Genomic DNA, 23,563 nt, shown 5'->3' on the forward strand with positions numbered 1-23,563 from the left:
AGTGTTACTGATCGATCCGTGTTACTGATCGATGTGTGTTACTGATCAATGTTTGTTACTGATCGATGTGCGTTACTGATCGATGTGTGTTACAGACATATCAGTGTTACTGACCGATCAGTATTACTGACCGATCAGTGTTACTGACCGATCCGTGTTACTGATCGATGTGTGTTACTGATCGATGTGTGTTACTGATCGATGTGTGTTACTGACCGCTCCATGTTACTGATCGATATGTGTTACTGACTGCTCCATGTTACTGATCGATGTGTGTTATTGATCGATGTGTGTTACTGACATATCAGTGTTACTGACCGATCAGTGTTACTGACCGATCCGTGTTACTGAGCGATGTGTGTTACTGATCGATGTGTGTTACTGATCGATGTGTGTTACTGACAGATCAGTGTTACTGACCGATCAGTATTACTGACCGATCAGTTTTACTGACCGATCCGTGTTACTGATCGATGTGTGTTACTGATCGATGTGCGTTACTGATCGATGTGTATTACTGATCGATCAGTGTTACTGACCGCTCCATGTTACTGATCGATGTGTGGTACTGATTGATGTGTATTACTGATCGATGTGCGTTACTGATCGATGTGTGTTACTGACCGTTGTGCGTTACTGATCGATGTGTGTTACTGATCGATGTGTGTTACTGATCGATGTGCGTTACTGATTGATGTGTGTTACTGATCGATGTGTGTTCCGATCAATGTGCGTTACTGACTGCTCCATGTTACTGATCGATGTGCGTTACTGATCGACGTGCGTTACTGATCGACGTGCGTTACTGATCGATGTGTGTTACTGCCTGATCCGTGTTACTGACTGCTCCATGTTACTGATCGATGTGCGTTACTGACCGCTCCATGTTACTGATCGATGTGTGTTACTGATCGATGTGTGCTACTGAACGATGTGCGTTACTGATCGATGTGCGTTACTGATCGATGTGTGTTACTGATCGATGTGCGTTACTGACTGCTCCATGTTACTGACCGATGTGCGTTACTGATCGATGTGCGTTACTGACTGATCTGTGTTACTGACCAACCGATCCGTGTTACTGACCGATCAGTGTTACTGACCGATGTGCGTTACTGACTGATCCGTGTTACTGACCGATCCGTGTTACTGATCGATGTGCGTTACTGATCGATGTGTGTTACTGCCTGATCCGTGTTACTGACTGCTCCATGTTACTGATCGATGTGCGTTACTGACCGCTCCATGTTACTGATCGATGTGTGTTACTGATCGATGTGTGCTACTGAACGATGTGCGTTACTGATCGATGTGCGTTACTGATCGATGTGTGTTACTGATCGATGTGCGTTACTGACTGCTCCATGTTACTGACCGATGTGCGTTACTGATCGATGTGCGTTACTGACTGATCTGTGTTACTGACCAACCGATCCGTGTTACTGACCGATCAGTGTTACTGACCGATGTGCGTTACTGACTGATCCGTGTTACTGACCGATCAGTGTTACTGATCGGTGTGCATTACTGACCGATCCGTGTTACTGACCGATCCGTGTTACTGATCGATGTGCGTTACTGATCGATGTGCGTTACTGATGGATGTGCATTACTGATCGATGTGCGTTACTGATCGATGTGTGTTATTGATCGATGTGTGTTACTGACATATCAGTGTTACTGACCGATCCGTGTTACTGACCAATCCGTGTTACTGATCGATCCGTGTTACTGATCAATGTGTGTTACTGTTCGATGTGTGTTACTGATCGATGTGCGTTACTGATCGATGTGTGTTACTGACATATCAGTGTTACTGACCGATCAGTATTACTGACCGATCAGTGTTACTGACCGATCCGTGTTACTGATCGATGTGTGTTACTGATCGATGTGTGTTTCTGATCGATGTGTGTTACTGATCGATGTGCGTTACTGATCGATGTGTATTACTGAGCGATCAGTGTTACTGACCGCTCCATGTTACTGATCGATGTGTGTTACTGATTGATGTGTATTACTGATCGATGTGCATTACTGATCGATGTGTGTTACTGACCGATGTGCGTTACTGATCGATGTGTGTTACTGATCGATGTGTGTTACTGATTGATGTATGTTACTGATTGATGTGCGTTACTGATTGATGTGTGTTACTGATCGACGTGTGTTCCTGATCGATGTGCGTTACTGACTGCTCCATGTTACTGATCGACGTGCGTTACTGATCGATGTGTGTTACTGATCGATCCGTGTTACTGAGCAATGTGCGTTACTGACCGCTCCATGTTACTGATCGATGTGTGTTACTGACTGCTCCATGTTACTGATCGATGTGTGTTACTGACATATCAGTGTTACTGACATATCAGTGTTACTGATCGATCCGTGTTACTGATCGATGTGTGTTACTGATCAATGTTTGTTACTGATCGATGTGCGTTACTGATCGATGTGTGTTACAGACATATCAGTGTTACTGACCGATCAGTATTACTGACCGATCAGTGTTACTGACCGATCCGTGTTACTGATCGATGTGTGTTACTGATCGATGTGTGTTACTGATCGATGTGTGTTACTGACCGCTCCATGTTACTGATCGATATGTGTTACTGACTGCTCCATGTTACTGATCGATGTGTGTTATTGATCGATGTGTGTTACTGACATATCAGTGTTACTGACCGATCAGTGTTACTGACCGATCCGTGTTACTGAGCGATGTGTGTTACTGATCGATGTGTGTTACTGATCGATGTGTGTTACTGACAGATCAGTGTTACTGACCGATCAGTATTACTGACCGATCAGTTTTACTGACCGATCCGTGTTACTGATCGATGTGTGTTACTGATCGATGTGCGTTACTGATCGATGTGTATTACTGATCGATCAGTGTTACTGACCGCTCCATGTTACTGATCGATGTGTGGTACTGATTGATGTGTATTACTGATCGATGTGCGTTACTGATCGATGTGTGTTACTGACCGTTGTGCGTTACTAATCGATGTGTGTTACTGATCGATGTGTGTTCCGATCAATGTGCGTTACTGACTGCTCCATGTTACTGATCGATGTGCGTTACTGATTGATGTGTGTTACTGATCGATGTGTGTTCCGATCAATGTGCGTTACTGACTGCTCCATGTTACTGATCGATGTGCGTTACTGATCGACGTGCGTTACTGATCGACGTGCGTTACTGATCGATGTGTGTTACTGCCTGATCCGTGTTACTGACTGCTCCATGTTACTGATCGATGTGCGTTACTGACCGCTCCATGTTACTGATCGATGTGTGTTACTGATCGATGTGTGCTACTGAACGATGTGCGTTACTGATCGATGTGCGTTACTGATCGATGTGTGTTACTGATCGATGTGCGTTACTGACTGCTCCATGTTACTGACCAATGTGCGTTACTGATCGATGTGCGTTACTGACTGATCTGTGTTACTGACCAACCGATCCGTGTTACTGACCGATCAGTGTTACTGACCGATGTGCGTTACTGACTGATCCGTGTTACTGACCGATCCGTGTTACTGATCGATGTGCGTTACTGATCGATGTGTGTTACTGCCTGATCCGTGTTACTGACTGCTCCATGTTACTGATCGATGTGCGTTACTGACCGCTCCATGTTACTGATCGATGTGTGTTACTGATCGATGTGTGCTACTGAACGATGTGCGTTACTGATCGATGTGCGTTACTGATCGATGTGTGTTACTGATCGATGTGCGTTACTGACTGCTCCATGTTACTGACCGATGTGCGTTACTGATCGATGTGCGTTACTGACTGATCTGTGTTACTGACCAACCGATCCGTGTTACTGACCGATCAGTGTTACTGACCGATGTGCGTTACTGACTGATCCGTGTTACTGACCGATCAGTGTTACTGATCGGTGTGCATTACTGACCGATCCGTGTTACTGACCGATCCGTGTTACTGATCGATGTGCGTTACTGATCGATGTGCGTTACTGATGGATGTGCGTTACTGATCGATGTGCGTTACTGATCGATGTGTGTTATTGATCGATGTGTGTGACTGACATATCAGTGTTACTGACCGATCCGTGTTACTGACCAATCCGTGTTACTGATCGATCCGTGTTACTGATCAATTTGTGTTACTGTTCGATGTGTGTTACTGATCGATGTGCGTTACTGATCGATGTGTGTTACTGACATATCAGTGTTACTGACCGATCAGTATTACTGACCGATCAGTGTTACTGACCGATCCGTGTTACTGATCGATGTGTGTTACTGATCGATGTGTGTTTCTGATCGATGTGTGTTACTGATCGATGTGCGTTACTGATCGATGTGTATTACTGAGCGATCAGTGTTACTGACCGCTCCATGTTACTGATCGATGTGTGTTACTGATTGATGTGTATTACTGATCGATGTGCATTACTGATCGATGTGTGTTACTGACCGATGTGCGTTACTGATCGATGTGTGTTACTGATCGATGTGTGTTACTGATTGATGTATGTTACTGATCGATGTGCGTTACTGATCGATGTGTGTTACTGACCGTTGTGCGTTACTAATCGATGTGTGTTACTGATCGATGTGTGTTACTGATCGATGTGCGTTACTGATTGATGTGTGTTACTGATCGATGTGTGTTCCGATCAATGTGCGTTACTGACTGCTCCATGTTACTGATCGATGTGCGTTACTGATCGACGTGCGTTACTGATCGACGTGCGTTACAGATCGATGTGTGTTACTGCCTGATCCGTGTTACTGACTGCTCCATGTTACTGATCGATGTGCGTTACTGACCGCTCCATGTTACTGATCGATGTGTGTTACTGATCGATGTGTGCTACTGAACGATGTGCGTTACTGATCGATGTGCGTTACTGATCGATGTGTGTTACTGATCGATGTGCGTTACTGACTGCTCCATGTTACTGACCAATGTGCGTTACTGATCGATGTGCGTTACTGACTGATCTGTGTTACTGACCAACCGATCCGTGTTACTGACCGATCAGTGTTACTGACCGATGTGCGTTACTGACTGATCCGTGTTACTGACCGATCCGTGTTACTGATCGATGTGCGTTACTGATCGATGTGTGTTACTGCCTGATCCGTGTTACTGACTGCTCCATGTTACTGATCGATGTGCGTTACTGACCGCTCCATGTTACTGATCGATGTGTGTTACTGATCGATGTGTGCTACTGAACGATGTGCGTTACTGATCGATGTGCGTTACTGATCGATGTGTGTTACTGATCGATGTGCGTTACTGACTGCTCCATGTTACTGACCGATGTGCGTTACTGATCGATGTGAGTTACTGACTGATCTGTGTTACTGACCAACCGATCCGTGTTACTGACCGATCAGTGTTACTGACCGATGTGCGTTACTGACTGATCCGTGTTACTGACCGATCAGTGTTACTGATCGGTGTGCATTACTGACCGATCCGTGTTACTGACCGATCCGTGTTACTGATCGATGTGCGTTACTGATCGATGTGCGTTACTGATGGATGTGCATTACTGATCGATGTGCGTTACTGATCGATGTGTGTTATTGATCGATGTGTGTGACTGACATATCAGTGTTACTGACCGATCCGTGTTACTGACCAATCCGTGTTACTGATCGATCCGTGTTACTGATCAATGTGTGTTACTGTTCGATGTGTGTTACTGATCGATGTGCGTTACTGATCGATGTGTGTTACTGACATATCAGTGTTACTGACCGATCAGTATTACTGACCGATCAGTGTTACTGACCGATCCGTGTTACTGATCGATGTGTGTTACTGATCGATGTGTGTTTCTGATCGATGTGTGTTACTGATCGATGTGCGTTACTGATCGATGTGTATTACTGAGCGATGTGCGTTACTGATCGATGTGTGTTACTGATCGATGTGTGTTACTGATTGATGTATGTTACTGATTGATGTGCGTTACTGATTGATGTGTGTTACTGATCGACGTGTGTTCCTGATCGATGTGCGTTACTGACTGCTCCATGTTACTGATCGACGTGCGTTACTGATCGATGTGCGTTACTGATCAACGTGCGTTACAAATCGATGTGCGTTACTGACCGAGCAGTGTTACTGATCGATGTGCGTTACTGACCGATCAGTGTTACTTACTGCTCCATGTTACTGTTCGATGTGTGTTACTGATCAATGTGTGTTACTGATCGATGTGTGTTACTGACCGATCCTTGTTACTGATCAATGTGTGCTACTGACCGATGTGTGTTACTGACTGATGCGTGTTACTGACCGATGCGTGTTACTGACCGATGCGTTCTACTGACTGATGTGCATTACTGATCGATGTGTGTTACTGACCGATGTGTGCTACTGACTGATGCGTGTTACTGACTGATGTGTGCTACTGACCGATGCGTGTTACTAACCGATGCGTGTTACTGACTGATGCGTGTTACTGACCGATGCTTATTACTGACTGATGCGTGTTACTGACAGATGCGTGTTACTGACTGATGCGTGTTACTGACTGATCGCTGTGACTGATTAGTCTGTGGTACTGATCGATGTGCGTTATTGATCAATGTGTGTTACTGACCGATCAGTGTTACTGACCGATCAGTGTTACTGACTGATCCGTGTTACTGACCGATCAGTGTTACTGACTAATCCGTGTTACTGACCGATGCGTGTTACTGACCGATGCGTGTTACTGACCGATGCGTATTACTGACTGATCCGTGTTACTGACTGATCCGTGTTACTGACCGATCTGTGATACTGACTGATCCGTGTTACTGAATGATCGCTGTGACTGATTAGTCTGTGCTACTGATCGATGTGCGTTACTGATCGATGTGCGTTACTGATCGATGAGCGTTACTGATCGATGTGTGTTACTGATTGATGTGCATTACTGATCGATGTGTGTTACTGACTGATCCGTGTTACTGACCGATCCGTGTTACTGACTGATCGTTGTGACTGATTAGTGTGTGCTACTGATCGATGTGCGTTACTGATCAATGTGCGTTACTGACCGATGTGCGTTACTGATCGATGTGTGTTACTGATCGATGTGTGTTACTGATCGATGTGTGTTACTGATCGATGTGTGTTACTGATCCATGTGTGTTACTGATCCATGTGTGTTACTGATTGATGTGTGTTACTGATCGATGTGCGTTACTGATCGATGTGTGTTACTGATCGATGTGTGTTCCTGATCGATGTGCGTTACTGACTGCTCCATGTTACTGATCGACGTGCGTTACTGATCGATGTGTGTTACTGATCGATGAGCGTTACTGATCGATGTGTGTTACTGATCGATGAGCGTTACTGATCGATGTGTGTTACTGATCGATCAGTGTTACTGATCGATGTGCGTTACTGATCGATGTGCGTTACTGATCGATGTGTGTTACTGATCGATGTGCGTTACTGATCGATGTGTGTTACTGACTGCTCCATGTTACTGATCGATGTACGTTACTGATCGATGTGTGTTACTGACTGCTCCATGTTACTGATCGATGTGCGTTACTGATCGATGTGCGTTACTGATCGATGTGTGTTACTGATCGATGTGTGTTACTGATCGATGTGCGTTACTGATCGATGTGTGTTACTGATCGATCAGTGTTACTGATCGATGTGCGTTACTGATCGATCCGTGTTACTGATCAATGTGCGTTACTGACCGCTCCATGTTACTGATCGATGTGTGTTACTGACTGCTCCATGTTACTGATCGATGTGTGTTATTGATCGATGTGTGTTACTGACATATCAGTGTTACTGACCGATCAGTGTTACTGACCGATCCGTGTTACTGATCGATGTGTGTTACTGATCGATGTGTGTTACTGATCGATGTGTGTTACTGACCGCTCCATGTTACTGATCGATGTGCGTTACTGACCGCTCCATGTTACTGATCGATTTGTGTTACTGACTGCTCCATGTTACTGATCGATGTGTGTTATTGATCGATGTGTGTTACTGACATATCAGTGTTACTGACCGATCATTGTTACTGACCGATCCGTGTTACTGATCGATCCGTGTTACTGATCGATGTGTGTTACTGATCGATGTGTGTTACTGATCGATGTCCGTTACTGACAGATCAGTGTTACTGACAGATCAGTGTTACTGACCGATCAGTATTACTGACCAATTAGTGTTACTGACCGATCCGTGTTACTGATCGATGCGTGTTACTGACCGATGCGTGTTACTGACTAATGTGCATTACTGATCGATGTGTGTTATTGATCGATGTGTGTTACTGACATATCAGTGTTACTCACCGATCCGTGTTACTGACCGATCCGTGTTACTGATCGATCCGTGTTACTGATCGATGTGTGTTACTGATCGATGTGTGTTACTGATCGATGTGCGTTACTGATCGATGTGTGTTACTGACATATCAGTGTTACTGACCGATCAGTATTACTGACCGATCAGTGTTACTGACCGATCCGTGTTACTGATCGATGTGTGTTACTGATCGATGTGTGTTTCTGATCGATGTGTGTTACTGATCGATGTGCGTTACTGATCGATGTGTATTACTGATCGATCAGTGTTACTGACCGCTCCATGTTACTGATCGATGTGTGTTACTGATTGATGTGTATTACTGATCGATGTGCGTTACTGATCGATGTGTGTTACTGACCGATGTGCGTTACTGATCGATGTGTGTTACTGATCGATGTGTGTTACTGATCGATGTGTGTTACTGATTGATGTATGTTACTGATCGATGTGCGTTACTGATTGATGTGTGTTACTGATCGATGTGTGTTCCTGATCGATGTGCGTTACTGACTGCTCCATGTTACTGAGCGATGTGCGTTACTGATCGACGTGCGTTACTGATCGATGTGCGTTACAGATCAATGTGCGTTACAAATCGATGTGCGTTACTGACCGAGCAGTGTTACTGATCGATGTGCGTTACTGACCGATCAGTGTTACTTACTGCTCCATGTTACTGTTCGATGTGTGTTACTGATCAATGTGTGTTACTGATCGATGTGTGTTACTGACCGATCCTTGTTACTGATCAATGTGTGCTACTGACCGATGTGTGTTACTGACTGATGCGTGTTACTGACCGATGCGTGTTACTGACCGATGCGTGCTACTGACTGATGTGCATTACTGATCGATGTGTGTTACTGACCGATGTGTGCTACTGACTGATGCGTGTTACTGACTGATGCGTGCTACTGACCGATGCGTGTTACTAACCGATGCGTGTTACTGACTGATGTGTGTTACTGACCGATGCTTATTACTGACTGATGCGTGTTACTGACAGATTCGTGTTACTGACTGATGCGTGTTACTGACTGTTCGCTGTGACTGATTAGTCTGTGGTACTGATCGATGTGCGTTATTGATCAATGTGTGTTACTGACCGATCAGTGTTACTGACCGATCAGTGTTACTGACTGATCCGTGTTACTGACCGATCAGTGTTACTGACCAATGCGTGTTACTGACCGATGCGTGATGCTGACTGACGCGTGTTACTGACCGATGCTTATTACTGACCGATGCGTGTTACTGACTGATGCGTGTTACTGACTGATGTGTGTTACTGACTGATGCGTGTTACTGACCCATGCGTGTTACTAACCGATGTGTGTTACTGACTGATGCGTGTTACTGACCGTTGCGTGTTAATGACCGATGCGTATTACTGACCGATGCGTGTTACTGACTGATGCGTTTTACTGACTGATCCGTGTTAATGACTGATCCATGTTACTGACTGATCCGTGTTACTGACTGATCCATTTTACTGACTGATCCGTGTTACTGACTGATCCGTGGTACTGACTGATCGCTGTGACTGATTAGTCTGTGCTACTGATCGATGTGCGTTACTGATCAATGTGTGTTACTGACCGATCAGTGTTACTGACCGATCAGTGTTACTGACTGATCCGTGTTACTGACCGATGCGTGTTACTGACTGATCCGCGTTACTGACCGATGCGTGTTACTGACTGATCCGTGTTACTGACTGATCAGTGTTACTGACCGATCCGTGTTACTGATCGATGTGCGTTACTGATCGATGTGCGTTACTGATCGATGTGCGTTACTGACTGCTCCATATTACTGATCGATGTGCGTTACTGATCGATGTGCGTTACTGACCGATCAGTGTTACTGATCGATGTGTGTTACTGATCGATGTGTGTCACTGATCGATGTGTGTCACTAATCGATGTGTGTTACTGATCGATGTGTGTTACTGATCAATGTGCGTTACTGACCGATCAGTGTTACTGATCGATGTGCGTTACTGATCGATGTGCGTTACTGATCGATGTGCGTTACTGACTGCTCCATATTGCTGATTGATGTGTGTTACTGATCGATGTGCGTTACTGACCGATCAGTGTTACTGATCGATGTGTGTTACTGATCGATGTGTGTTACTGATCGATGTGTGTCACTGATCGATGTGTGTCACTGATCGATGTGCGTTACTGATCGATGTGCGTTACTGATCGATGTGCGTTACTGACTGCTCCATATTACTGATCGATGTGCGTTACTGATCGATGTGCGTTACTGACCGATCAGTGTTACTGATCGATGTGTGTTACTGATCGATGTGTGTCACTGATCGATGTGTGTTACTGATCGATGTGCGTTACTGACCGATCAGTGTTACTGATCGATGTGCGTTACTGATCGATGTGCGTTACTGACTGCTCCATATTGCTGATCGATGTGTGTTACTGATCGATGTGCGTTACTGACCGATCAGTGTTACTGATCGATGTGTGTTACTGATCGACGTGTGTTACTGATCGATGTGTGTCACTGATCGATGTGTGTCACTGATCGATGTGTGTTACTGATCGATGTGTGTTACTGATCGATGTGCGTTACTGACCGATCAGTGTTACTGATCGATGTGCGTTACTGATCGATGTGTGTTACTGATCGATGTGTGTTACTGACTGCTCCATGTTACTGATCGATGTGCGTTACTGATCGATGTGCGTTACTGACCGATCAGTGTTACTGATCGATGTGCGTTACTGATCGATGTGTGTTACTGATCGATGTGCGTTACTGATTGATGTGTGTTACTGACTGCTCCATGTTACTGATCGATGTGCGTTACTGATCGATGTGCGTTTCTGACCGATCAGTGTTACTGATCGATGTGCGTTACTGATTGATGTGTGCTACTGACTGCTCCATGTTACTGATCGATGTGCGTTACTGATCGATGTGCGTTTCTGACCGATCAGTGTTACTGATCGATGTGCGTTACTGATCGATGTGTGTTACTGATCGATGTGTGTTACTGACTGCTCCATGTTACTGATCGATGTGCGTTACTGATCGATGTGCGTTACTGACCGATCAGTGTTACTGATCGATGTGCGTTACTGATCGATGTGCGTTACTGATCAATGTGCGTTACTGATCGATGTGTGTTACTGATCGATGAGCGTTACTGATCGATGTGTGTTACTGATCGATCAGTGTTACTGATCGATGTGCGTTACTGATCGATGTGCGTTACTGATCGATGTGTGTTACTGATCGATGTGCGTTACTGATCGATGTGTGTTACTGACTGCTCCATGTTACTGATCGATGTGCGTTACTGATCGATGTGTGTTACTGACTGCTCCATGTTACTGATCGATGTACGTTACTGATCGATGTGTCTTACTGACTGCTCCATGTTACTGATCGATGTACGTTACTGATCGATGTGTGTTACTGACTGCTCCATGTTACTGATCGATGTGCGTTACTGATCGATGTGCGTTACTGATCGATGTGTGTTACTGATCGATCAGTGTTACTGATCGATGTGTGTTACTTATCGATGTGCGTTACTGATCGATGTGTGTTACTGATCGATCAGTGTTACTGATCGATGTGTGTTACTGATCGATGTGTGTTACTGATCGATGTGTGTTACTGACTGCTCCATGTTACTGATCGATGTATGTTACTGATCGATGTGTGTTACTGACCGATGTGCGTTACTGACCGATGTGCGTTACTGATCGATGTGCGTTACTGATCGATGTGCGTTACTGATCGATGTGTGTTACTGATCGATGTGTGTTACTGACCGCTCCATGTTACTGATCGATATGTGTTACTGACTGCTCCATGTTACTGATCGATGTGTGTTATTGATCGATGTGTGTTACTGACATATCAGTGTTACTGACCGATCAGTGTTACTGACCGATCCGTGTTACTGATCGATGTGTGTTACTGACAGATCAGTGTTACTGACCGATCAGTATTACTGACCGATCAGTTTTACTGACCGATCCGTGTTACTGATCGATGTCTGTTACTGATCGATGTGCGTTACTGATCGATGTGTATTACTGATCGATCAGTGTTACTGACCGCTCCATGTTACTGATCGATGTGTGGTACTGATTGATGTGTATTACTGATCGATGTGCGTTACTGATCGATGTGTGTTACTGACCGTTGTGCGTTACTAATCGATGTGTGTTACTGATCGATGTGTGTTACTGATCGATGTGCGTTACTGATTGATGTGTGTTACTGATCGATGTGTGTTCCGATCAATGTGCGTTACTGACTGCTCCATGTTACTGATCGATGTGCGTTACTGATCGACGTGCGTTACTGATCGACGTGCGTTACTGATCGATGTGTGTTACTGCCTGATCCGTGTTACTGACTGCTCCATGTTACTGATCGATGTGCGTTACTGACCGCTCCATGTTACTGATCGATGTGTGTTACTGATCGATGTGTGCTACTGAACGATGTGCGTTACTGATCGATGTGCGTTACTGATCGATGTGTGTTACTGATCGATGTGCGTTACTGACTGCTCCATGTTACTGACCGATGTGCGTTACTGATCGATGTGCGTTACTGACTGATCTGTGTTACTGACCAACCGATCCGTGTTACTGACCGATCAGTGTTACTGACCGATGTGCGTTACTGACTGATCCGTGTTACTGACCGATCCGTGTTACTGATCGATGTGCGTTACTGATCGATGTGTGTTACTGCCTGATCCGTGTTACTGACTGCTCCATGTTACTGATCGATGTGCGTTACTGACTGCTCCATGTTACTGATCGATGTGTGTTACTGATCGATGTGTGCTACTGAACGATGTGCGTTACTGATCGATGTGCGTTACTGATCGATGTGTGTTACTGATCGATGTGCGTTACTGACTGCTCCATGTTACTGACCGATGTGCGTTACTGATCGATGTGCGTTACTGACTGATCTGTGTTACTGACCAACCGATCCGTGTTACTGACCGATCAGTGTTACTGACCGATGTGCGTTACTGACTGATCCGTGTTACTGACCGATCAGTGTTACTGATCGGTGTGCATTACTGACCGATCCGTGTTACTGACCGATCCGTGTTACTGATCGATGTGCGTTACTGATCGATGTGTGTTACTGATGGATGTGCATTACTGATCGATGTGCGTTACTGATCGATGTGTGTTATTGATCGATGTGTGTTACTGACATATCAGTGTTACTGACCGATCAGTGTTACTGACCGATCCGTTTTACTGATCGATCCGTGTTACTGATCGATGTGTGTTACTGATCAATGTTTGTTACTGATCGATGTGCGTTACTGATCGATGTGTGTTACAGACATATCAGTGTTACTGACCGATCAGTATTACTGACCGATCAGTGTTACTGACCGATCCGTGTTACTGATCGATGTGTGTTACTGATCGATGTGTGTTACTGATCGATGTGTGTTACTGACCGCTCCATGTTACTGATCGATATGTGTTACTGACTGCTCCATGTTACTGATCGATGTGTGTTATTGATCGATGTGTGTTACTGATCAATGTTTGTTACTGATCGATGTGCGTTACTGATCGATGTGTGTTACAGACATATCAGTGTTACTGACCGATCAGTATTACTGACCGATCAGTGTTACTGACTGATCAGTGTTACTGACCGATCCGTGTTACTGATCGATGTGCGTTACTGATCGATGTGCGTTAGTGATCGATGTGCGTTACTGACTGCTCCATATTACTGATCGATGTGCGTTACTGATCGATGTGCGTTACTGACCGATCAGTGTTACTGATCGATGTGTGTTACTGATCGATGTGTGTCACTGATCGATGTGTGTCACTAATCGATGTGTGTTACTGATCGATGTGTGTTACTGATCAATGTGCGTTACTGACCGATCAGTGTTACTGATCGATGTGCGTTACTGATCGATGTGCGTTACTGATCGATGTGCGTTACTGACTGCTCCATATTGCTGATTGATGTGTGTTACTGATCGATGTGCGTTACTGACCGATCAGTGTTACTGATCGATGTGTGTAACTGATCGATGTGTGTTACTGATCGATGTGTGTCACTGATCGATGTGTGTCACTGATCGATGTGCGTTACTGATCGATGTGCGTTACTGATCGATGTGCGTTACTGATCGATGTGCGTTACTGACTGCTCCATATTACTGATCGATGTGCGTTACTGATCGATGTGCGTTACTGACCGATCAGTGTTACTGATCGATGTGTGTTACTGATCGATGTGTGTCACTGATCGATGTGTGTTACTGATCGATGTGCGTTACTGACCGATCAGTGTTACTGATCGATGTGCGTTACTGATCGATGTACGTTACTGACTGCTCCATATTGCTGATCGATGTGTGTTACTGATCGATGTGCGTTACTGACCGATCAGTGTTACTGATCGATGTGTGTTACTGATCGATGTGTGTTACTGATCGATGTGTGTTACTGACTGCTCCATGTTACTGATCGATGTGCGTTACTGATCGATGTGCGTTACTGACCGATCAGTGTTACTGATCGATGTGCGTTACTGATCGATGTGTGTTACTGATCGATGTGCGTTACTGATTGATGTGTGTTACTGACTGCTCCATGTTACTGATCGATGTGCGTTACTGATCGATGTGCGTTTCTGACCGATCAGTGTTACTGATCGATGTGCGTTACTGATTGATGTGTGCTACTGACTGCTCCATGTTACTGATCGATGTGCGTTACTGATCGATGTGCGTTTCTGACCGATCAGTGTTACTGATCGATGTGCGTTACTGATCGATGTGTGTTACTGATCGATGTGTGTTACTGACTGCTCCATGTTACTGATCGATGTGCGTTACTGATCGATGTGCGTTACTGACCGATCAGTGTTACTGATCGATGTGCGTTACTGATCGATGTGCGTTACTGATCAATGTGCGTTACTGATCGATGTGTGTTACTGATCGATGAGCGTTACTGATCGATGTGTGTTACTGATCGATCAGTGTTACTGATCGATGTGCGTTACTGATCGATGTGCGTTACTGATCGATGTGTGTTACTGATCGATGTGCGTTACTGATCAATGTGTGTTACTGACTGCTCCATGTTACTGATCGATGTGCGTTACTGATCGATGTGTGTTACTGACTGCTCCATGTTACTGATCGATGTACGTTACTGATCGATGTGTGTTACTGACTGCTCCATGTTACTGATCGATGTACGTTACTGATCGATGTGTGTTACTGACTGCTCCATGTTACTGATCGATGTGCGTTACTGATCGATGTGCGTTACTGATCGATGTGTGTTACTGATCGATCAGTGTTACTGATCGATGTGTGTTACTTATCGATGTGCGTTACTGATCGATGTGTGTTACTGATCGATCAGTGTTACTGATCGATGTGTGTTACTGATCGATGTGTGTTACTGATCGATGTGTGTTACTGATCGATGTGTGTTACTGACTGCTCCATGTTACTGATCGATGTATGTTACTGATCGATGTGTGTTACTGACCGATGTGCGTTACTGACCGATGTGCGTTACTGATCGATGTGCGTTACTGATCGATGTGCGTTACTGATCGATGTGTGTTACTGATCGATGTGTGTTACTGACCGCTCCATGTTACTGATCGATATGTGTTACTGACTGCTCCATGTTACTGATCGATGTGTGTTATTGATCGATGTGTGTTACTGACATATCAGTGTTACTGACCGATCAGTGTTACTGACCGATCCGTGTTACTGATCGATGTGTGTTACTGACAGATCAGTGTTACTGACCGATCAGTATTACTGACCGATCAGTTTTACTGACCGATCCGTGTTACTGATCGATGTGTGTTACTGATCGATGTGCGTTACTGATCGATGTGTATTACTGATCGATCAGTGTTACTGACCGCTCCATGTTACTGATCGATGTGTGGTACTGATTGATGTGTATTACTGATCGATGTGCGTTACTGATCGATGTGTGTTACTGACCGTTGTGCGTTACTAATCGATGTGTGTTACTGATCGATGTGTGTTACTGATCGATGTGCGTTACTGATTGATGTGTGTTACTGATCGATGTGTGTTCCGATCAATGTGCGTTACTGACTGCTCCATGTTACTGATCGATGTGCGTTACTGATCGACGTGCGTTACTGATCGACGTGCGTTACTGATCGATGTGTGTTACTGCCTGATCCGTGTTACTGACTGCTCCATGTTACTGATCGATGTGCGTTACTGACCGCTCCATGTTACTGATCGATGTGTGTTACTGATCGATGTGTGCTACTGAACGATGTGCGTTACTGATCGATGTGCGTTACTGATCGATGTGTGTTACTGATCGATGTGCGTTACTGACTGCTCCATGTTACTGACCGATGTGCGTTACTGATCGATGTGCGTTACTGACTGATCTGTGTTACTGACCAACCGATCCGTGTTACTGACCGATCAGTGTTACTGACCGATGTGCGTTACTGACTGATCCGTGTTACTGACCGATCCGTGTTACTGATCGATGTGCGTTACTGATCGATGTGTGTTACTGCCTGATCCGTGTTACTGACTGCTCCATGTTACTGATCGATGTGCGTTACTGACTGCTCCATGTTACTGATCGATGTGTGTTACTGATCGATGTGTGCTACTGAACGATGTGCGTTACTGATCGATGTGCGTTACTGATCGATGTGTGTTACTGATCGATGTGCGTTACTGACTGCTCCATGTTACTGACCGATGTGCGTTACTGATCGATGTGCGTTACTGACTGATCTGTGTTACTGACCAACCGATCCGTGTTACTGACCGATCAGTGTTACTGACCGATGTGCGTTACTGACTGATCCGTGTTACTGACCGATCAGTGTTACTGATCGGTGTGCATTACTGACCGATCCGTGTTACTGACCGATCCGTGTTACTGATCGATGTGCGTTACTGATCGATGTGCGTTACTGATGGATGTGCATTACTGATCGATGTGCGTTACTGATCGATGTGTGTTATTGATCGATGTGTGTTACTGACATATCAGTGTTACTGACCGATCAGTGTTACTGACCGATCCGTTTTACTGATCGATCCGTGTTACTGATCGATGTGTGTTACTGATCAATGTTTGTTACTGATCGATGTGCGTTACTGATCGATGTGTGTTACAGACATATCAGTGTTACTGACCGATCAGTATTACTGACCGATCAGTGTTACTGACCGATCCGTGTTACTGATCGATGTGTGTTACTGATCGATGTGTGTTACTGATCGATGTGTGTTACTGACCGCTCCATGTTACTGATCGATATGTGTTACTGACTGCTCCATGTTACTGATCGATGTGTGTTATTGATCGATGTGTGTTACTGACATATCAGTGTTACTGACCGATCAGTGTTACTGACCGATCCGTGTTACTGAGCGATGTGTGTTACTGATCGATGTGTGTTACTGATCGATGTGTGTTACTGACAGATCAGTGTTACTGACCGATCAGTATTACTGACCGATCAGTTTTACTGACCGATCCGTGTTACTGATCGATGTGTGTTACTGATCGATGTGCGTTACTGATCGATGTGTATTACTGATCGATCAGTGTTACTGACCGCTCCATGTTACTGATCGATGTGTGGTACTGATTGATGTGTATTACTGATCGATGTGCGTTACTGATCGATGTGTGTTACTGACCGTTGTGCGTTACTAATCGATGTGTGTTACTGATCGATGTGTGTTACTGATCGATGTGCGTTACTGATTGATGTGTGTTACTGATCGATGTGTGTTCCGATCAATGTGCGTTACTGACTGCTCCATGTTACTGATCGATGTGCGTTACTGATCGACGTGCGTTACTGATCGACGTGCGTTACTGATCGATGTGTGTTACTGCCTGATCCGTGTTACTGACTGCTCCATGTTACTGATCGATGTGCGTTACTGATCGATGTGTGTTACTGACTGCTCCATGTTACTGATCGATGTACGTTACTGATCGATGTGTGTTACTGACTGCTCCATGTTACTGATCGATGTACGTTACTGATCGATGTGTGTTACTGACTGCTCCATGTTACTGATCGATATGCGTTACTGATCGATGTGCGTTACTGATCGATGTGTGTTACTGATCGATCAGTGTTACTGATCGATGTGTGTTACTTATCGATGAGCGTTACTGATCGATGTGTGTTAATGATCGATCAGTGTTACTGATCGATGTGCGTTACTGATCGATGTGCGTTACTGATCGATGTGTGTTACTGATCGATCAGTGTTACTGATCGATGTGTGTTACTGATCGAAGTGTGTTACTGACTGCTCCATGTTACTGATCGATGTATGTTACTGATCGATGTGTGTTACTGACCGATGTGCGTTACTGACCGATGTGCGTTACTGATCGATGTGCGTTACTGATCGATGTGTGTTACTGATCGATGTGCGTTGCTGACTGCTCCATGTTACTGATCGATGTGCGTTACTGATCGATGTGCGTTTGCGTTACTGATCGATGTGCGTTATTGATCGACGTGCGTTACTGACTGCTCCATATTACTGATCGATGTGCGTTACTGATCAATGTGCGTTACTGACCGATCGGTGTTACTGATCGATGTGCGTTACTGATCAATGTGTGTTACTGACCGATCAGTGTTACTGGCTGATCCGTGTTACTGACCGATGCGTGTTACTGACTGATCCGTGTTACTGACTGATCAGTGTTACTGACCGATCCGTGTTACTGATCGATGTGCGTTACTGATCGATGTGCGTTACTGATCGATGTGCGTTACTGACTGCTCCATATTACTGATCGATGTGCGTTACTGATCGATGTGCGTTACTGACCGATCAGTGTTACTGATCGATGTGCGTTACTGATCGATGTGTGTTACTGATCGATGTGTGTCACTGATCGATGTGTGTCACTGATCGATGTGTGTTACTGAACGATGTGTGTTACTGATCGATGTGCGTTACTGACCGATCAGTGTTACTGATCGATGTGCGTTACTGATCGATGTGTGTTACTGATCGATGTGTGTTACTGACTGCTCCATGTTACTGATCGATGTGCGTTACTGATCGATGTGCGTTACTGACCGCTCAGTGTTACTGATCGATGTGCGTTACTGATCGATGTGTGTTACTGATCGATGTGCGTTACTGATTGATGTGTGTTACCGACTGCTCCATGTTACTGATCGATGTGCGTTACTGATCGATGTGCGTTTCTGACCGATCAGTGTTACTGTTCGATGTGCGTTACTGATCGATGTGTGTTACTGATCGATGTGTGTTACTGACTGCTCCATGTTACTGATCGATGTGTGTTACTGATCGATGTGCGTTACTGATCGATGTGTGTTACTGATTGATCAGTGTTACTGATCGATGTGTGTTACTGATCGATGTGTGTTACTGATCGATGTGTGTTACTGACTGCTCCATGTTACTGATCGATGTACGTTACTGATCGATGTGTGTTACTGACCGATGTGCGTTACTGACCGATGTGCGTTACTGATCGATGTGCGTTACTGATCGATGTGCGTTACTGACCGATCAGTTTTACTGATCGATGTGCGTTACTGATCGATGTGCGTTACTGATCGATGTGTGTTACTGATCGATGTGCGTTGCTGACTCCTCCATGTTACTGACCGATCAGTGTTACTGATCGATGTGCGTTACTGATCGATGTGTGTTACTGATCGATGTGTGTTACTGACTGCTCCATGTTACTGATTGATGTGCATTACTGATCGATGTGCGTTACTGACCGATGTGCGTTACTGATCGAAGTGCGTTACTGATCGCTGTGCGTTACTGACCGATCAGTGTTACTGACTGCTCCATGTTACTGATCGATGTGTGTTGATCGAAGTGTGTTACTGATCGATGTGTGTTACTGACCGCTCCGTGTTACTGATCGATATGTGTTACTGACCTCTCCATGTGACTGATCGATGTGTGTTACTGACCGATCAGTGTTACTGACTGCTCCGTGTTACTGATCGATGTGTGTTACTGATCGATGTGTGTTACTGACCGATCAGCGTTACTGACTGCTCCATGTTACTGATCGATATGTGTTACTGATCGATGTGCGTTACTGACCGCTTCGTGTTACTGATCGATGTGTGTTACTGATCGATGTGTGTTACTGACCGCTCCATGTTACTGATCGATGTGTGTTACTGATCAATGTTTGTTACTGATCAATGTGTGTTACTGACCGATCCTTGTTACTGATCGATGTGTGTTACTGTTCGATGCGTGTTACTGACCGATGCGTGCTACTGACCGATGCGTGCTACTGACCGATGCGTGCTACTGACTGATGCGTGTTACTGACCGATGTGTGTTTCTGACCAATTGGGGGTTGAAGTCTCACTCCAGGACTTGATGGCCACGGAAGGTGCGTTCATAACATGGTCAAAAAGGTTGATTATCAATCTGTAAATCCTTCCAATACGACGCTGACAGACAATAAGAGAGGAAGAGTCTCCTAGTCAACAAAGCTTGACGTGGAGTGGCATCCCTCAAACTATAGCCTCTGTACCGGGTAAAACTAACCAAGGGAACAGACATGAGCATGTATGCTTTGTCTGTCTCATGTCATTAGACATGGGGGAGAAGGAGAGAGGAGGATCCATGTTAATACATCATGCCCAAGACCATGACCTCCTATCTTGTGTAGTAAGCTTTAATGAGGTACCTTACTGAATGCCTTCTGGAAATCAAAAAAACATTACATCTACTAGTTTCCCTCTGTCTACCCTGCTTGTTACACCCTTAAAGAACTCGAATAAATTTGTCAAACACGGTTTCCTTTGCACAAACCATGTTGACACTGCCTGATTGTACTCTGATTTTCTCAATGCCCAGCCACTAGCTTTTTCTTCATGGATTCCAGCATTTTTCCCAATGACGGACCTTTGGCTACCTGGTCTATCGCTTCCTGCTCTCTGTACCTCTGCTTTCCTGAATAGAGGTGTTACATCCATACCTTCCCAATCCACCATTACTTTTCCAGAACCTAGGGCATTTTTACGATGTACAGCCACTGCACCCACTGTCTCTGCAGCCATTTCTTTTAAGGCTCTAAGATACCAGCCAGCCGGTTTATCAATCCTTAGTCCCTTTAGTTTTCCTAGCGCTCTTTCTCTGGTGGTTGTTATTGTTTTAAGTTCCTCCCTCCCTTTCATTACTTGGATTTCTGCTCAGGATTCTTTTTGTGAAGACGGATACAAAATACTTGTTCCAAGTCACGGCCATTCCCCAGTCTCCTTGTCTGGGTGACTAACCTTTACTTTAGCTACTCTCTTCCTTTTTATATACTTGTAGGGGCTCACTCAAACAGCAGTCTGTTTTTATATTTCTTGCTAATTTACTCATATTTTAATTGCTCAATCTTTTTTTAAAAAATCCTCCTTTGCTGGTTTCCAAAATTTCCCCCAATCTTCAAGCCTATCGCTAATCTTCACCTTCTTTTAGTTTAAGGCGACTTTTTATTTTCACCCAGAGGATGGTGGGGGGCTGGAACGCGCTGCTGGAAAAGGGTGGGAGAGGCAGAAACCCTCATAACATTTAAGAAGGACTTGGGTATGCACTTGAAGTGGCAGGAACATCCAAGGCTACAAAGAGGAGCAGGAAAGTGGGACTAGGCTGGATGGGACTTGTCAGTGGGTGTGGACAAGATGGGTGAAATGGCCTCCTTCCTTTCACACTGTAAATTTCTACAATTCCTTTGACCGTGAGCGTAGTCACCTCTTCAAAGGTTTCAGTAAACTTGTTGGTCCTGACATACCCTGTACAAATCTATGCTGACCGTCTGGTCAGCTGAAAAGTTTCACCGTATTCAGTCACCCTCCCCTTAAGTATAAGCGCTAGCCTGTGGCTCAGTTACTAATATCCTTACTTCTGAATCTGAAGGTTGTGGGTTCAAGTCCCGCTTGAGGAATGAGGTACAAAACCAAGGCTGACACTTGAGTGCTGTACTGAGGGTGTGCTGCACTGTCAGGAGTTCTGTCATTCAGGTGAGACGCTGAACCAAGTCTCCCATCTGCCCCCTCGGAGGGGGGGTGGGTGAGGGGGATGTAAAGGATCGCGTGGCACTGTTCTGAAGAAGAGCAGGGGAGTTCTCCCTGGTGTCCTGGACAATTTTTAATCCCTCATTCAACATCACCAATCAGTTTATCTGGGCATTAGCACATTTCTGTTTGTGGGATTATGCTGTGCGTAAAGTGACTCCAGCATTTCCTACAACAGTGGCTACTTCGGATGAAAGTATTGCATTGGCTGCAAAACACTTTGAGGCAACCAACAGTGGTGGGACGGCACTATATAAATGCAAATCTTTCTTTCCTGGCAAATTCGCAAAAACTCTTTTCAAATACTTATCCATTTCTTTTTTGAAGTTTATTATTGTATCTGCTTCCCTCGCCCCTTAAGGCAGATGGGCAACCGATCGCTACGTAAAGGATGTTTCCCCAAGTCATCTCTATTCCTTTCGCCAATTACCTTAAATCTGTGTCCCTCTGACCACTGGAAACACTCTCTCTTCATTTACAAAAGCGAAAAACCCTGCTGATTCTGAACACTTCCACCGAATTACCTCTGAAACCTCCCTGCTCTAGGGAGAATATCCCACCTTCTCCAGTCTCTCCACGTAACAAGCCCCTCATCCCGATGGCCATCCAAATACATCTCCTCTGCACCCATCGCCAAGGCTCGGACAACCAGTCGGAGTTGTTACTGGGGAACTGTAGTGGGGAGAATAGTAATTCGGAAGCCGGACGATCCGGATTTTGAGAAGGAGGGAGGCAAAGGGAAGTGTGGGATGAGGGACGGGTTGGAGCTTCTTTGGGGGGTGGGGGGGTGGGGTGGGGGGGTGCTGGGGACAGAGCGTGCCCTCGAGGCTGAGAACTCTTCTCAATTTCTCTCCCGTGTTTCCCTGTCTTCACAGGCTTGTTGGAGAATGGAGCATTTGCAGCCGGGAAGCTGTGAGGGAGACCCACCAGAGGATGGGACAGAGCCGGTGGGTTCATCGGGCCGTGAGGAGCAGCCGGGCCTGCCTGAGGGTGGGAGGCGGCCTGTGCGCAGTGTGGACCGAGCCTATCGATGCGGGGACTGCGGGAAGGGTTTTGCCCGCCCGTCCTACC

At 45.3% G+C, this 23,563-nt stretch overlaps 1 protein-coding gene across 2 annotated transcripts in view; it reads left to right on the forward strand.

Moving 5' to 3' along the window:
* The window catches only part of LOC121274289 (gastrula zinc finger protein xLCGF3.1-like), a 283,992-nt gene that overhangs the window by 259,366 nt on the left and 1,063 nt on the right, over positions 1–23,563 (forward strand). For both annotated transcript variants that reach the window (XM_041181520.1, XM_041181519.1), the window contains one exon: positions 23,368–23,563. This exon is cut by the window's right edge and continues 1,063 nt beyond it. In XM_041181520.1, coding sequence (XP_041037454.1) covers positions 23,380–23,563 — 184 coding nt within the window. In that variant the 5' untranslated portion in view covers positions 23,368–23,379. The remainder of the gene's footprint in view (positions 1–23,367) is intronic.

The sequence above is a fragment of the Carcharodon carcharias genome (assembly GCF_017639515.1).
Source record: "Carcharodon carcharias isolate sCarCar2 chromosome 35 unlocalized genomic scaffold, sCarCar2.pri SUPER_35_unloc_9, whole genome shotgun sequence".
Classification (NCBI taxonomy): domain Eukaryota; kingdom Metazoa; phylum Chordata; class Chondrichthyes; order Lamniformes; family Lamnidae; genus Carcharodon; species Carcharodon carcharias.